General features: G+C 40.0%; 1 protein-coding gene across 1 annotated transcript in view; it reads left to right on the forward strand.

Annotated features, from left to right (window-relative positions):
• FCHO2 (FCH and mu domain containing endocytic adaptor 2) overlaps positions 1–17081 on the forward strand; it is a 64044-nt gene that overhangs the window by 10629 nt on the left and 36334 nt on the right. Inside the window, exons 2-7 of the mRNA XM_081212486.1 lie at positions 6947–7038; positions 11312–11386; positions 12973–13114; positions 13203–13355; positions 15000–15104; positions 16142–16240. Of these exons, the coding sequence (XP_081068612.1) occupies positions 6947–7038; positions 11312–11386; positions 12973–13114; positions 13203–13355; positions 15000–15104; positions 16142–16240 (666 nt within the window). The remainder of the gene's footprint in view (positions 1–6946; positions 7039–11311; positions 11387–12972; positions 13115–13202; positions 13356–14999; positions 15105–16141; positions 16241–17081) is intronic.

A 17081-nucleotide genomic window follows, 5' to 3' on the forward strand; every position in this document is an offset into this window, starting at 1 on the left:
TTAAGATTCCACATGAACACTTTCATGAAAAACTAGTAGTTCTTCATTTTTGTGAATAAATAGTCTTAGAAAATAATTTTATTAGCCAAATTCTGCTCATTCCCTGTATTTTGTGGTTCTACCAGGAAACAGCAATGTAACTATTTTGTAACTAAAGTGATATAAAACATAGGGTAGTATTCAACTGAGTTTTACTTGGAAAAGATCCACTGAAATTATTATATATAACTAAGTTAGGTCCATTAATTTCAGTGGGTTTCTTCTGAGTAAAACCTAGTTGAATACCACATGTAAACCTGGGGCAGTTAAAAATATGAAAGGAGAAGAAAAAACCTGTAGAGCAAATTTCATGTTGAAAGTGGTTGTGGTGGAGGAATTTAGTATACATAAAACTCAAGTTACATCATTATACAATATGTATATTGATAAATGCATATAATGTGTATCTTGGCAGGACTGGACTTCACAGCTGGTTACTAGATAGTAATGCATGGCTTCTAAACCTGGCTATAATTTGTATACTTCTGTAATTTTAATATTTGATTAAGCAAGCAAATAATTAAAGTGCACTTAGTGTGGTTTAAATACTAAATATGTTCAATCTTGGAAATGCTTGTAAATATTTTATACCAATGGACAGAGTATGGCAAACAAGCAAGCCCAATTTGAGCTCTTAATACAGAATGGCAAATATGATCTAATAGGCATTACAGAAACCTGGTGGGATGAAACTCTTGACTGGAATATCGAAATTGAGGGGTCCAACCTGCTCTAAAATAATATATCAAACCGGAAGGGAGGTGGAGTACCATTATATGTAAATAATGTGTATACTTGTAAAAAGATCCATGACTTGGAACATGGAAGGCAGATTGAGAGTCTATGGGTAAAAGTATATGGACTTCCAAGCCAGACTGAAGACTTGGATGATGACTTACTAGAGCGGTTTACCAATTGAATGAAAGAGAGAATAGTTATGGGAGACTTCAACTTCCCTGATATATGTTGGAACTCAAAATATGCCAAGAATATAAGGTCCAACAAATTCCTCACTTGCCTTGCTGACAATTCCATCCTGTTCATTCAGTGGCCAGGTGTATGCCTATGTGAAACCTGAAAGCAGGACTTTAGTGCAACAGCATTCTTCTCTCCTGTGCTCCCCAACAACTGGTATTCAGAGGCATGCTGCCTTTAACAACATAGGTACTTGCTATTGTGGCAAGTAACTATTGTTAGCCACTAGGGAATATTCTGGGACAAGTTGTGGGTCCTAAGAGTAATTTAATCTGGTGGACATGCTATGTCCCCATGATCAAAATGCTCAGAGTGGTCTAGAGATGAAGAATGAAATTCAAATGCAAATGAAGCATTGAAAAGAGTAAATGTTGTAATGGGTAACTTAAACTTCCCCCACTTCTGTCATGTATGTTCCATGACAGAAAGGTAACATTTCTGGATACCCTAAATGGCTGTGTCCTAGAACAGTTGGTCATGGAACTGACTAGAGGGGCAGCAACCCTGAACTTAATCTTAAGTGGTTTCCAGGACCCAGTATGATGTGTAAGTGTTGACAAGTCAGTTGGGAACACTGGTCATAGTTCTGTTAAATTAAACATACATGTAGAGAGCCAATTTTAAAGAAAGCCCAGAACAGTCACATTTGATTTTAAAAGAGGATACTTCCCCAAAATGAGGACATTTGTAAAAAGGAAGCTGAAAGGCAAAGTCAAGTGGGCAAAAACACTAAAAAATGCTTGGGAGTTCTTTAAAAACGCAATGTTAGACGCTCAGCTGGAGTGTATACTGCAGATCAGGAAAGGAAGCATGAGGGCCAAGAAAATGCTGGCACTCTTAACAAGCAGAATCAAAGAAAAGAAAGTATTACTAGCAAGAAGGTGTCCATCAAAAAATGGAAGTCTTGTCCAGATAAAGAGGATAAAATGCAACACTAACTTAGGCCAAAAAATGTGCAAGCATATAGTAAAGGATACTAAAAAAAGAAAAAAGAATTGGAGGAACACATTGCTAAAAGCCTTAAGTCCAAGAAGTTCTTTAAATCCATTAATAACTATTGGAAACTATTAGGGAAGCAGTTGCACCCTTGGATGTCAAGCGAGTCAAAGATGTGCTAAAGGAGGATAAGTTTGCAGAGAAGCTAAATTCTTTGCATCTGTAGGGCAGATCCCAGTGCCTGAACTTTTGCAGGAAGGAAGGAACAAGAGATGAAGTTCTTGGCCTAATAGACAAAATAAACACCGACAAATTGTCAGGTCTGAATGGCATCCACCCATGTGTTCTGAAAGAAATCAAATGTGAAATTGCTGAGCAGCTATCAAAAACTGGTAACTTTCCCCATGTTTCCACCCCTGAGAACTGAAAAGCAACCTATGAAACACCAATTTTTTTAAAGGCATAAGAGGGGGTATATAGAAGGGTGTTCTCTATGGTAGGCTCCAGACCCTGGCATGATCACCCCTTAAAGGTGCTGCTGTCTCTTACTTTGTTGTGTTTGAGATTCCAGTTGAAAACATTTTTATTCACTCAAGCACTTGCAGTTTGACAGATAGGATGTGTGCTCTTCATTAACAACTTACCGTATTTTTCGCTCTATAACGCGCACCTGACCATAACACGCACGTAGTTTTTAGAGGAGGAAAACAAGAAAAAAAATTCTAAACGAAACAGAGGGATGCGGGTGGCGCTGTGGGTAAAACCTCAGCACCTAGGGCTTGCCAATCGCATGGTCGGCGGTTCGAATCCCCGCGGCAGGGTGAGCTCCCATCTTTCGGTCCCAGCTCCTGCCCACCTAGCAGTTCGAAAGCACCCTTAAGTACAAGTAGATAAATAGGTACCGCTTTAGAGCGGGAAGGTAAACGGCGTTTCCGTGTGCTGCGCTGGTGCTGGCTCACCAGAGCAGCTTCATCACGCTGGCCACGTGACCCGGAAGTGTCTCCGGACAGCGCTGGCCCCTGGCCTCTTAAGTGAGATGGGCGCACAACCCTAGAGTCGGACACGACTGGCCTTTACCTAAACGAAACAGTGGATGTATGATTTTTGTGGTTCATGCTGTGGCCGCAGACATGTGATCTGACGGTGAGTTTGGGGTAGCCCAATGCAAAAATCCTGAGGATCCATGTGGATCCATGCTTTGTAACCACGTTTTTGCACCATTGCGGCCCCATGAAACAGTGGGTGCATGTGTGTTTTTTGGTGCAGGCTGTAGCCATGGACATGCTATGTGATCTGATGGTGAATTTGGGGTCACCCAGTGCAAAAATCCTGAGGATCCATGTGGATCTGTGCTTTGTAACCACGTTTTAAATGGGGAGGGAAGGAAAAGCACTCAAGGGACAAGGAGCACACGTGGGGTGTGTGGAGAAGGATGCTGCTAATAATGCAGGAGAGGAGTTTAAGGGGAGAAGGAACACGTGTGGGGTGTGTGGAGAAGGATGGTGCTTATAATGCAGGAGAGGCTCCTCTCCTCTCCTGCTTTGCTCCTTTAAAACAAGCAGGCTCTGCTTCTCTCCCTCCTCCCCGGCTGGGCAGCTGCCGAAAGGCTCACACTCACACTTAAAGATAATTAAAAGCAACGCGCTAAGACAAACAAAGGAAACCACGATAGTAACCACTCTGAGACAAATCAAGAAAAACTGCGACCAACACTCTCCCCCAACAAGCGCAATGAGGTCAAAACACACACACACACGCAGAGAACCGGCCCTAAAGTCGCAGGGGCGCTGGAAGTCGCAGGGGCGCTGGGGGAGTGAACGGGAAGCAAGAAAAGGAGAATGATCCCTCTCTCTCTCTCTCTCTCTCTCTCTCACACACACACACACACACACACAGACAGAGAGAGAGAGTATCAATCCTAAAGTCACAGGGGCGCTGGGAGAGCACAGGGGTGCTGGGAGAGTGAACGGGAAGCAGGAGGAGGAGAACGATAGCTCAAGCACACACACACACAGCCCTACAGTGGCTAATCCAAAATCGGACAGCAAAAAACTGCAGGCAGGGACAGAGAGCACGGGGTTGTTTTAAAGCAGCCAACCGGACAGGAGCCGCTTACACTCGTGTAAACGGCTCCTCCGCTCTCCCGCTCTGCTTCTCTCCCTCCTCCCCAGCTCGGCTCACTGACAGGAGCCACTTACACCCGCTTTGCTGTTTCAAAGCGAGCCACGGACTGCTCACGACTGCAGCAGATTCCCCCGCCATCCGTAGGCATTCGCTCCATAACACGCACAGACATTCCCCCTTACTTTCTAGGAGGAAAAAACTGTGTGTTGTGGAGCGAAAATTACGGTATGTACTTCTATTTTAATGATTTGCTATCAATTTCTTGCTGTATATATGTTTTTAGGTTTTCAAGGAAGTAGGATTTATAGATAGGGTGATTTACAGAGAAATAAGTAAGTGATCAGTACTGCCTTCTTGTAGTTTATACTTCAAGTAAAAAAATACTAGGGACGCAGGTGGTACTGTGGGTTAAACCACAGAGCCTAGGACTTGCTGATCAGAAAGTCGGCAGTTCGAATCCCCGCGATGGGGTGAGCTCCCGTTGCTTGTTCCCTGCTCCTGCCAACTTAGCAGTTCGAAAGCATGTCAAAGTGCAAGTAGATAAATAGGTACCGCTCCGGTGGGAAGGTAAACGGTGTTTCCATGTGCTGCTCTGGTTCGCCAGAAGCGGCTTAGTCATGCTGGCCACATGACCCAGAAGCTGTACGTCGGATCCCTCGACCAATAAAGCGAGATGAGTGCCGAAACCCCAGACTCAGTCATGACTGAACCTAATGGTCAGGGGTCCCTTTACCTTTTACCTAAAAAAATACTGTGTTATCACATTTGCTAATGTTAATGTAGAAACTGCAGCAGCTTAAGTTGCTGTATTTACCAATAGAATAATGGAAGGAAGCTATTCCTTGCTTAGCTACATATTGTAGAAACAAGAATGCTGTTGAAAAGTTTCTGCACTGCTAAACAGGAGTTTTAAAGTTCAAATATGCTGCTTGGATAGACAAGGGTGATGCCTTATATCTTTTCTGCAGAATTTTCATATGGCACTAGGATAGTTAACAAAACAAGGAGTTCCTGTAATGTGTTTCCTGTTATGAACTGGTTTTTTGGAAATGCTCTGGTCATTTGATAGTGCTTGCACAGCTACTTTCATTTCCATGTTAGCATTAGAAGTTGTTTTACTTAGTTGATAAAGAGAATAGTCAAATTTAATACATTTATCTGTTTTAATTTATAGCCTTGGACTTAAAGAATTGCTATTGGATTCTTGTTCATTAACACTAACAGTTTGTACAGGGTTCTTTATGAACTTAAGGTCATGTACTACACATGCTCCCCAAAGGGCATATGAGGAACATTGGGCTGTACACCTTCGCAGAAGGCAAATAGCTCCATGTTTGCAGCATCCTGCCTTGCATAGGATTTTCAGAATTTGTTGTGTGATAAAGTGTTGAATCAGGAACACAAGTATTATTGGGTGACATATCATTTAGAACCTTAACAGAGTAATTTGGGGATGGCTTACAATGGAAAGAAAAACAAAAGCAAACAAAAATATCAAGCTGAATTCTTTTTCTCAGTTTTCATTATGAGATTACTTTGTGGCAATCCTAACTGATTCATTGTAATCTAGATATACAGTGGTGCCTCGCAAGACGAAAATAATCCGTTCCGCGAGTCTCTTCGTCTAGCGGTTTTTTCGTCTTGTGAAGCAACCCTATTAGCGGATTAGCGCTATTAGCGGTTTAGCAGCTTAGCGGCTAAAAGGCTATTAGCGGATTAGCGGCTTAGAAAAAGGGGGGGAGCGAAAAAAAATCAGAACACTCGCAAGACGTTTTCGTCTTGCGAAGCAAGCCCATAGGGAAATTCGTCTTGCGAAGCAGCTTAAAAACGGAAAACCCTTTCGTCTAGTGGGTTTTCCGTCTTGCGAGGCATTCGTCTTGCGGGGCACCACTGTATTACCAAAGCTTTCTTAACAGGTATTCATTTTTAAATGTTAAAAGCCATAGTCAGAAACAAACTATGGTTTAATATGAATGAGCAGCATGCTTTTGTACACAGCTCAAAGTTCTCGCTGTGCTCTTCCCACACGCCTGCTTATGCACCACCAGGAAGTAAACTGGAGTCATAATGTCTAAACCTGGGCTTCGGTTTGTTTCTCTCCAAACTACAAGTGATAACCAAAGTTTGTTTTGTTTACTGTTCATGGTTGATTTGGGGGGAAACAAACCACAAGCCTTAGTTCGGATGTCACAACAAGCCACACACAGGCTTGTTTCCTGGTGGTGTATCAACAGAAGGAGTGAGGAAGGAGCAGAGCAGCAATTTTTCAGCAGCACGCATAGGCATGTTGCACGTTCGCATTATATCATTGTTAGTTTTTAACAATGGTTTGATGTGGTGGTTTAATGCCATCAGTCACTATTGTCAGAAGGAACATTTATCTAATTTGGAGCAGGGAAGAACAACACCATGGCCCCCTTTTTACTCTTGGTGTACCATGTTGAACAAGACAGTAATTGCATACTTTTCAATACAGATAAAAAGGAAACAGCCCTTCTTGAAGCATTTTAGAATGGGACACACCTCTGTTGGAAGTAATAAGTATGCAAAATATTAGAACTGGAGCAATTATTTTTTGCTGCTTTATCTTTTAGTGTAAGAGAAGGGTAGTAGAAGGTGTGGATTACACAAGAGTGATGTAATCCCCATATGAGGGTGCTGTTTGTGGTCCCTACTATTGTTGCTTCACATTTCTAAATAAACCACATTATATTAATAGTCTTACTGTGATTTAGTTCCAGATACTTTGTTTCACAGAGTTTGCTTCTAGTGCTTGTGCAACTGGTTGTGGAGTGGTGCTAATGAGTGAACTACTACTGTTGTTAATTCTATTATTCATAATTTAAACTAAACCATTTTTTTTAAATCATAGGGAGAAAGGAACAATGGCTTTGATGTTCTCTATCATAATATGAAACATGGACATGTATCTACAAAAGAACTAGCAGATTTCATAAGAGAAAGGTATGTGTGTTTATTAGCTACTTATTCTGGCATACTTACATAAACCACTGAAGACATCTTTCTGAATACTAGTCAACTACTGTATTACAGTTTAATGGTTTTACGTCATAGTTCTATGCATGTATACTTAGACATAAGCCCCACTGAATTTAGTGAGGCTTAATTTCCAGGTCTGTGTGCATTGGACTGTGGCCCTAATAAATCAAGATAGCTTGGGGAGCCTCCAGTCTGTGCGCCATTATTGCTTCTGCCACCCAGAGAGCTCCTGAACCTGAGAATTACTCGCATGCAAAGTCTTAATTCTGCCAGGATTCTTTCTCAGTGTACTGATACTCATACAGCCTACATTGGTTCAGAACAGTCATGGTCTCTTTTGATTCAGATTTAGCAAAGAAATAGACCTGGCTGGTGGTAGCATACTGAGGACATCAGAACTCAATCTCCTAGTCACTTGTTTCCAAAACATGCGCTACTGGTTGCTAAACTGGTTTATGCTTGCTGTTGGAAATGCAAGGAGGCCCTTCAAAACAAGAAAGAATGGAATATGGTTTGGTACTCTTTATTTAGTCTGATTGACATCATTCTGTAAATCTTAAAATGCATTCAAATTTGTTAATGAAATACAGAGCTGTAGTTTTTATAAAGAATTTTGTCACTGGGTTATGACCATTTAGAATGGTGAAACTCCATATAGTGGATAATAGTCTCCCTTTTGTAAAGTTCTTATAGAAATGTTTTTAATATAAAGTGGATGCTTTAATTTGTTTATGTTTTGGTACTTGTATCAGATTTAATTTATTAATATTAAAGAAAAAAGAACACTGAAAGTGTTGTCTTTCTGAGAACACTACATAATCAAAACTTTCTCTTCTAGAATTATGCATGTCTATTTTTTGATCCAAGAAATTAGGCATTTTCACTAGGAAATGCAAATTCTGCATTCTAGTCGTGAAAATTAGTGTTCATATCAGTGAGTTAATACAAATGTTCCCTCCCTTCAACAGAGGGAGAACATTGGATCCCACCTAAGTTGATTTTGCATCAATACATTGTCCTTACATAGCTTATTTTTCACATGCTATTTGGGTTTACAGCAAGTGTAATTATAGAGCAGTGTGCAAAGTGGGAAAATGAGCTATTTGGAAAACATCTGTTTGTAATTTAAAATATGAATTTGATACAATCAATTCAAAAATTAAACAGAATTTGGTATAGAGCAGTATTATAAAAAAGGGAAACAATGTATTTTTGTGGTTCATAGTTAAATGTTGTAGAGATATCTATAGAAGTACAAACCAGTTTCCAGTAAGCGGACAGAGGAATTAAAAAAGCAGAAGCTTGAAGTTTACTAAGGGACTTGAGTATTTTAATGGAACGTGGGGGGAAATACTTCTAATAAATAAAGCTGCAAAGTTTCAAATGGGATTAGCTGTGCATCGTTCATACCCTTGATCCTCTGTCCTATAATTTAGTTCAAGGCATTCGTTTCTTTAAAATATTCTAATTTGTAACTCTTAAGAGTACGAAATCTCTATCCATGGTTACTTAAAGACTTACACTGTTGCAAGCCCTTTGGTCTCGTGTTAGAATGTTTTTATTTATTATTTAAAATCATTTATAAACTTCTTTAGATTAAAAAAGAAATCCCAGGCAGAGGATATTATCTGGTGTTGTGTGTTTGATCTTTGGCTGCTAACACAAAACTTGATGTAAACTGTAATTTGAGTCACCAGCTTTGCTCTCATTAGTACAGTCAAAGATATATTACAGCCATATCACTTTACCCCTCATGTGGAAGAGATGTGGTGGCACTGTGGTCTAAAAACCACTGAGCCTCTTGGGCTTGCTGATCACAAGTTTGGCAGTTTGAATCTGCGCAATGGGGTGAGCTCCCATTGCTCTGTCCTGGCTTCCAACCTAGCAGTTCAAAAGCATACCAGCACAAGTAGATAAATAGGTACCACTGCAGCAGGAAGGTAAATGGCATTTCTGTGTGCTCTGGCTTCCATCACAGTGCCCTGTTGCATCTGAAGTGGTTTAGTCATGCTGGCCACATGACCTGGAAAAGCTGTCTGCAGACATACGCCGGTTCCCTCAGCCTGAAAGCGGAGATGAGCGCCCCATAGTCGAATTCAGCTGGACTTAACTGTCCAGCGGTCCTTCAACTTTACCCCTCATACAAGACACTTTCTGCTGTGTTCTGAAATTGTCCAAAAAAACCCTTTTTTTGCCACTGTAGGACACTTTTCAGACCTTCAAATACATTAAGTAGAATCTAGTGCAGGGGTCAGCAACCTTTTTCAGCCATAGGCCAGTCCACCATCCCTCAGACCTTGTGGGGGGGCCAGACTATATGGGGGGGGGGAGATATGAACGAATTCCTATGCCCCACAAATGACCCAGAGATGCATTTTAAATAAAAGCACACATTCTACTCATGTAAAAACACCAGGCAGGCCCCACAAATAACCCAGAGATTCATTTTAAATAAAAGGACGCATTCCACTCATGTAAAAACACACTGATTCCCAGACTGTCCGTGGGCCAGATTGAGAAGGCTATTGGGCGGCATCCGACCCACGGTCCTTAGGTTGCCTACCCCTGTTATAGTGCTTTAAAAGTAATCTTTCAAACAAAGTTCTCCAATATTTGGAATAAAGTTGCATTGAAACATCAGTGTAACTGCCTTGACCTAGGGATCTAACACTAGAGGAATTAATCATGCAACAAATCCAAATTAGTTACCTTCTCAAGGAATGTATCTGCTAGGTATATCTGGGATTAGATTGTATAGAGAGGCAATTTTGTGCAGCAGTCAATATCAATTTGCAAAGGAGTTTACAAAGGCTTAATAAGAAAGCACATAATATTGTTAGACACCACCCATATCTTCATGAGTAGTGTGAAATTTCAGGGGCTGCAGGCACACTTTACCCAAGGTCTGTGTTTCCTTTTGGACAATGCGGCACAGTGGAGGCTATGGTGTCTTGATGATATACTGTTTATTTACACATACAGTGGTACCTCGGTTTAAGAACAGGCCTGTTTACGAATGATTAGGTTTACAAACTCTGCAAAACCGGAAGTAGTGTCCCAGTTTGCAAACTTTACCTCAATCTAAGAACGGAAGCTGAACGGAAGGGGACCAGTAGCAGGAGGCCTCATTAGGGAAAGCATGCCTCGATTTAAGAATGGTTTCGGTTTAAGAACGGACTTTCGGAATGGATTAAGTTCGTAAACCAAGGTACCACTGTATATACAACCTGAACTTAGATCAGGCCATCCAACTTTTCATACCAAGTGGGCCTCAAGAAAACTGTGACATAGAACCCATGGGCTGCACACCACATTGTCACACACACATGGGGGGGTTGATGACCCCCCCCCCAGCCCTCATGCTGCCTTCCTAAAGCTGGCTAAGGAAGGCACCAGGCTTTGCGAAGGAGATTTAAGGTTCTGGCAGGGACCTAATGCCCTCCCACCTCCTTCCCAAAGATGGGAAAGCCCTAACTACGCTTTGGAAAGGGGGTAGGAGGACTCTAGCACCCTATCAGAGCCCTCACACTTTCTTCCCAAAGCCCAGCACCTCACTTACCTGGCTTTGGGAAGGCAGCATGAGGACTGTGAAGGGTAGGGGTATCCAATGCTGCTGATGGCCACGTGTTGGACCACCCTGGTCAATATAGAGGGGTTCAAACCATTATACTCAAAGAGGGTCTCTTACTTCTCCCATCAGCACAGCAGCATTTGGGTCCAGAACACAGAAACCAGCCATATTCTTTCTCTTGTCTGTCTGTCTGTTTGTCTCTGTGTCTCTCTCTCTCTCTGTTACAATCAGCCTACATGCTGTCCCTGGATCCCCTTCTTCTTCCTTGTTGCCTCTAACAGACTGAAAAGGATTTCCCTGAGCCTACATTATCCAAGCTGAAAACCTAAACCCCTTTTATCTCTGCCCACTAACACACACTGGAGGAGCGGCTCCATCCCCCTTGATAGCAGGCATTGAAAATGTCCTGATGGCTCAGCTTTTGATGAGTCACCACCCGTCTTTGTCCCCCTAATGATCCACACTCAGCTATTCTTCTATCTATTGGTTTATGTGATTCTTGGGGGGGGGGGAGCACACAGCAGATTGAGTTAAAACACGTGATTTTAGGCTAGCTTTAGACTAACTAAGGTAGTGGTTTGTTAACAAACAGTGCATTTGTTCATGTCCTCTAAGATTTGTACATATTTTGGTTTTGGACTGCTGATTGTCTTCTTCCGTTGATAGAGCTACAATAGAAGAGGCTTATTCAAGATCAATGACAAAGCTAGCCAAATCAGCAAGCAATTATTCACAGCTTGGGTAAGTTATGATGATTAAAAACAAAATAATTTTGTGCAGGTTCTTGGAGGCTGTTAGAGGAGCTTTTCTGCCTTTCTCTGTATAATATAATACTAATACTTAATTATATTACAGAATTATCTGGAATGTTTGTGGATGTATACAACACTTAAAACTGAGCTCTGTATGTGTGTATATGGCTTTGGGAGCTTACTCCTTTTTTCTTTCTTTTGTGTGTGTTTTCTGAATAAAAACAAAAACCTATGCATTTAAAGAAAATGCAAAATGTGTATTTTGCATGAATTTACTGAAGCATGATATACTCTATGTATGGTAGAACTTGGGTAGTTACGTGTTGAATATGGGAATGAAAAGAATCTGTCCTACCTTACAAGGCAATAGCAATTATTATAAGATAAAGTATGTAAAGTGGCTGCTAACTATTAGCCAGGTAGCTGCCACATTCATTCAGTAGAAGGAAATATGTGAATGCAAACCTACTTCCTTTACTGAATTGAATTTGGGCAGCCCTTAGTAGCTCACAAGTTTAACCCATATGTGACTCTCTCTTTAGTGGAAATTTGACATTTAACTTCCTAGAGGAGTAATATTTTAATAAGTGCTCCATTTGAATGTTAAAAAACCTAAAACATTGATGAGTTCTTCATCTAAACATTTGTAAAAACAATTGAAAGTTATTCACAGAGTGCCTCCCTGTAATGTCCCTGCCATTCCATCCTGCTATGCCCAAGGCCCCAACTGCCTAACTAGAGCAGGAGTGCCCAAAGCCTTGGTGGAGCATCATATTTTGCCAAGAATGAGATTTAGGACTACCAGGCCTAAAATTATCTGCAGGAATATGACACAATTGGAACTGAGGCACTGCTTGCCTCAGCTGTGCTTGTAAGCCTTTGAACAGGGATGAAAACTTAAAACATCCTGTTCAGTCAGAGCTCCCACATCTAGAGTAAATTTCTGAATTGGAGAGCATTCCTAACCCTGTTCTTGTTATAGTAAGTGAATTGTTTACTCCTACTAATTACCGTATTTTTCGCTCTATAAGACGCACCAGACCACAAGACGCACCTAGTTTTCAGAGGAGGAAAACAAGAAAAAAAAAAATTCTGAATCCCAGAAGCCAGAACAGCAAGAGGGATCGCTGCGCAGTGAAAGCAGCAATCCCTCTTGCTGTTCTGGCTTCTGGGATAGCTGCGCAGCCTGCATTCGCTCCATAAGACGCACACACATTTCCCCTTACTTTTTAGGAGGGAAAAAGAGAGTCTTATAGAGCAAAAAATACGGTACCTTTTTTTTGCTTCTAAACCAAGTAATTTTAAGTGAGTCCTGAATATGCATTGAGCAGTAATAAGAAGCTGTGGTGACATTTGTCAAACCTTGAAATGCAGGACTTAGAAATTCTTATTGGGTCATAGGGAATATATTTTTGTTGGGTCAACAAGAAAACAGAATAAAAGTAAACAAGAGTAAGACTCAATCAAATATCCTTAGGAGTTGCAATTAAAGAAAACCGTAGTTATTTATCATTTATTTTTTGCTTTCAAGCTATTTCAGCACTAAAACACCCATTTTCTCTCTCTTATTTGTAGGACATTTGCACCAGTCTGGGATGTTTTTAAATCATCATCAGAAAAATTAGCAAGCTGTCACTTAGAACTTGTTCGGAAGTTGCAAGAGCTAATAAAAGAAGTGCAGAAGTATGGAGATGAACAACTAAAAGCTCATAAAAAGGTTGTGTATAGTCATTTTAATGCATTTTAATAACTTCAGATGAAAATATTAAATTGGTAGTGTTTAACACACATGTCATATTTAACAGACTAAAGAAGAAGTTTCAGGAACTTTGGAAGCAATGCAAAATATTCAGAATATTACTCAGGCCCTTCAAAAAGCAAAAGAAAACTACAATTCAAAGTGTGTGGAACAGGAACGTTTGAAAAAGGAAGGTGCAACACAGAGAGAAATAGACAAGGTAATGTTTCAAAGATTTAGCTGCCTTTCTTTATAGTTTAATAGTCTAACTGCACAGATAGAAAACATCCATACGACATTGCTGCTTTTAGTGTTTTTCAGCGTAAGAAATAAGGATAATCAAAGGATGTCTTTTGCGTAAAACAAACAATAGTATGTTATATAATAGTATAAAGTAAGGTTCTGTTTGCTTATTGAATTAGCTTATGTCTGCACAGGTGCAACATTTTGAGATTCACTGAGGCTGTAATCCTAACCACCTGATGTAGATGATGAGGGTGGGCCAGGATGCAGCATAAGCTCCTCTCTGCCAGCAGAGAGTAGAGTCACTGAGTTAACTTTGCTGTGACAAATGCCCGAACACTGCCTGAGTGGGCAAAGTCTCCCACCAGTGGTAGCCAAAAGCAAACCCTGGGGAAACAGCGTGTTCTGGTGGGATCCACTGGGATCCATACCACTGTAGATCCCTGAGGAGCTTGATCCTTTGGCTCCTTAACTTGCCAGCCCTGCAACTGGCCCAGCAAAAATACAAAAAGCTGCATCTTCCATCCTGACTGGCAGGAGCAGGCAACATTTTGGAGCAGTGGAACCACCACAGCATCTAATCTTTGACCCCTGTTAGGATTGCCCTGCTCAGTTTTGTTCACTTGTTCAGTTATGTGTAGCCCCTGCTGAATTTACTGTGAGGAAAACACATTTCCCCCAAAGCACCTTCTATTAGGCTATGTAATATGTCTCAGACTACTAAAAAAAAGTTACCATCCATTTAAATGTCTAAATGGATGTCTTAACATGGTCAGCATGCAGTAGACTCTGATGCCACAAGCAAGCATGATTACTTTCAGCTTGAAAAGTGTAGTGGCATTTGAATACGTAATGTATTTGATTCCTCTGAACAATTCAGTTTTCCACCGTTGAAGTGCAAAGGAGAGAATGATTATGGTAAATTCAACTTTGGGTCTAGTTGGAATTTTTCTTTAAAACAGGCATAGTGCTACATGGAGACTGTGCAGTGTAACTGAGCCAATAAACTTGATTTTAATGGAAAATCTAATATATGTAGTGAGATTCAGGAAAGATTAACACCATAGTGTTCACTACTTGTTTATATATCATTAAAAAATGCTTTGAAAGGATTAGTAGAGAAAATATATTAAAATAGAATCATAGGATCATAGAATTGTGGAACTGGAAACGGATCCCAAGGGTCATCTAGTCCAACCCCCTGCAATGCAAGAATGTCAACTAGATCACACATGACGGATGGCTGTCCAACCTCTGCTTTAAAACCTCCAAGGAGGGAGAGTACACCACCTCTCGTGGGAGTCTGTTCCATTGTTGAACAGCTCTTCCTGTCATCTTCCTGCCATCTTGTTCTATGTTTCCCCTTCGAGTTTCAATAAACTCAAAGTTATTTTAAAATGTGTTCGAGATTATTAACAACTGTGTTTTAACATTGCAAGGTGATATAGCAACTTAATGTCATGTGGTATGTTGTTTGCATGAGCCCTCATGTGGTAAGAACTGGAAATTACTGTGAGGGAGCAAAACATGAAATTGTAAGTCAGCTAAATTGATTGTAAAAAGTATGCCTTGTTATTTCTTCCTTCCCTACAATCATTATTATTTTGTTATTTTATTTTAGGCAGCAGTAAAATCCAAGAAGGCTACCGATACATATAAACTCTATGTTGAAAAATATGCTGCAGCAAAATCTGATTTTGAACAAAGAATGACCGAAACTGCACAGGTAAACCTTCTTTTCAGTATCTGCAAGGCAAACACTATAATTTGCACAGTCTCTGCTCTTCTCACTTACAATTTTCCAAGGAGTCTGGAAAAAGAGAATACAGTCAGCAAATTAAATAAAAGTGTTCCTAATCTGCACAGTTGGCTTTAAGTTCTGCGTTCAGAATTTGAACTTTTGTGTCAGGAAATACTTTTGTATAAGTTTAAGTGCATGGGATAGAGAAACAACATTATTCTCCCCTTGGCTAATTTCTTCTTACATAATGATTTGCTTCTTTCACCTGGATCAAATTTATTGTGGAATTTGTTGTGCTACTTGAATATTGCCATTTTAGTTTTGATATTAAACACTTAACTTTTGGTCCTAAAACTGTTGTTAATAAATAGAGAAATAACATAAACATGAAAAATATGTGAAGTATGCCTGCCATTTAAGCCAAGCTGAGAGCTTCCTTGGCAAAGAATGTCGTATTTGCAAAGCAAACAAACTGTACTGTGTTTGAGTTTGTGTATTTTAAGTTAGTTCTTTGTGTTGCAGTAGAACAGAAGCTTCACATTGCATACTTGTTGGGAGATTCTTAATGCACATCACTTTATTTTGATTAGATTTGGCATATCAATTTTTAAAAGTACGTTGGCATTTATAGGATTGAACTGAATATCAATAGAATTTGGTCCATTGGAGTTGTTGGTGACTGCAACAGAAGGGCAGAGTAAAAAAGTAAAACAAACAAATAAAAAAGATTGATATAATTTCCTTGATGAAATTAAGTTCAAAATTTTGAATATAAAATATATATGCCAGGATTTGATAAGTTAATAAAGCAGAAGTGGCAGCTGTAGTCGATGAAGGCTAAACCTTACATGGGACTAGATACAGCTTAACTGATGAATGTCTTCCATAATCCCAAATGTGAAAGCAAGCTAATTATGGGAGCTCAGTGGACAGTTCAGTATATCAGTATTTTAAATCCAGTTTTGACTTAAGCTGTTTTAACTCTAAATAAGCCCTAAACACAACATTTATTTGTTCTGCAGAAATTTCAAGACATTGAAGAAATGCATCTGTTCCATATGAAAGAGATTATAGAATGTTTTTCAAATACGGTCAAAGAAGTTCACTTACAAATTGGCGAGGTGAGTATTTATAGTAGCTCTTATTATTCAGGCTATAAATTAAGATGTATTTCATCTTCACTGAAGTTTGTAGGTATCCAATTTTAGCAGGACTTGTATTTAATCTGCTGCTGTAGGTGTGGAGGAAGATATGGGTGTGTGATAAACGTTCAGTCAAGTTTTATAGATTGTTCCTCCATTACCTGTATCTAGATGTAAAAATAAGTTTGGTGATTATGTATTTCTAGGATAAGAAGAAATAAAAAGCAGCTTTTGCTTGGAGTATAAACCAGTAAGATCCACAGACACCTGGTTCTTTTGTTGGTTGGGATAGTTTTTTCTTTTTGTATTGGATTTAAAAAGCTCTTTGGATCTCTTTGCTGTACACAGGCAGCACATATTCTTTGCCTGTATCACATAGTTTAGCTTAATAATATGCCGTAAATTTTGGAAGAGATCTGAAATGCAAGATTCTTCACAAACTGCACCTAATCCAATAATAAGCTGTGAGCTAAGAACAGTATTTAGAGAAGTAGTAAAACTCTGTAAGGTGTAAGTTTGGTAATAACTGACAAGTGAGTTTTCCACACGTCTTAATTTTTAATGCGCCATATTTGGGCCCATAGAGCTTAAGTCTGTGGGAACGCCCCACCATCAGACCCTCACTTTTCATACTTACGGTTGTAAAGAGAGAAAAGACATCTTTACAAAAGTCTAGTTGTGAGGAGCTTCACTTGAGATGATGAAGGTTAACCTCAATGCAGCAGTGGTCTTTGTCTTGAGACCTCTGGTAGTGGGAAGCACTGGAAACTACAATCTGCTATAGTTCACATGTTTCCCAGTATCTTTAGATGCCTCAGAA

This window comes from Podarcis bocagei (genome assembly GCF_964188305.1).
Source record: "Podarcis bocagei genome assembly, chromosome: 11".
NCBI classification, from domain to species: domain Eukaryota; kingdom Metazoa; phylum Chordata; class Lepidosauria; order Squamata; family Lacertidae; genus Podarcis; species Podarcis bocagei.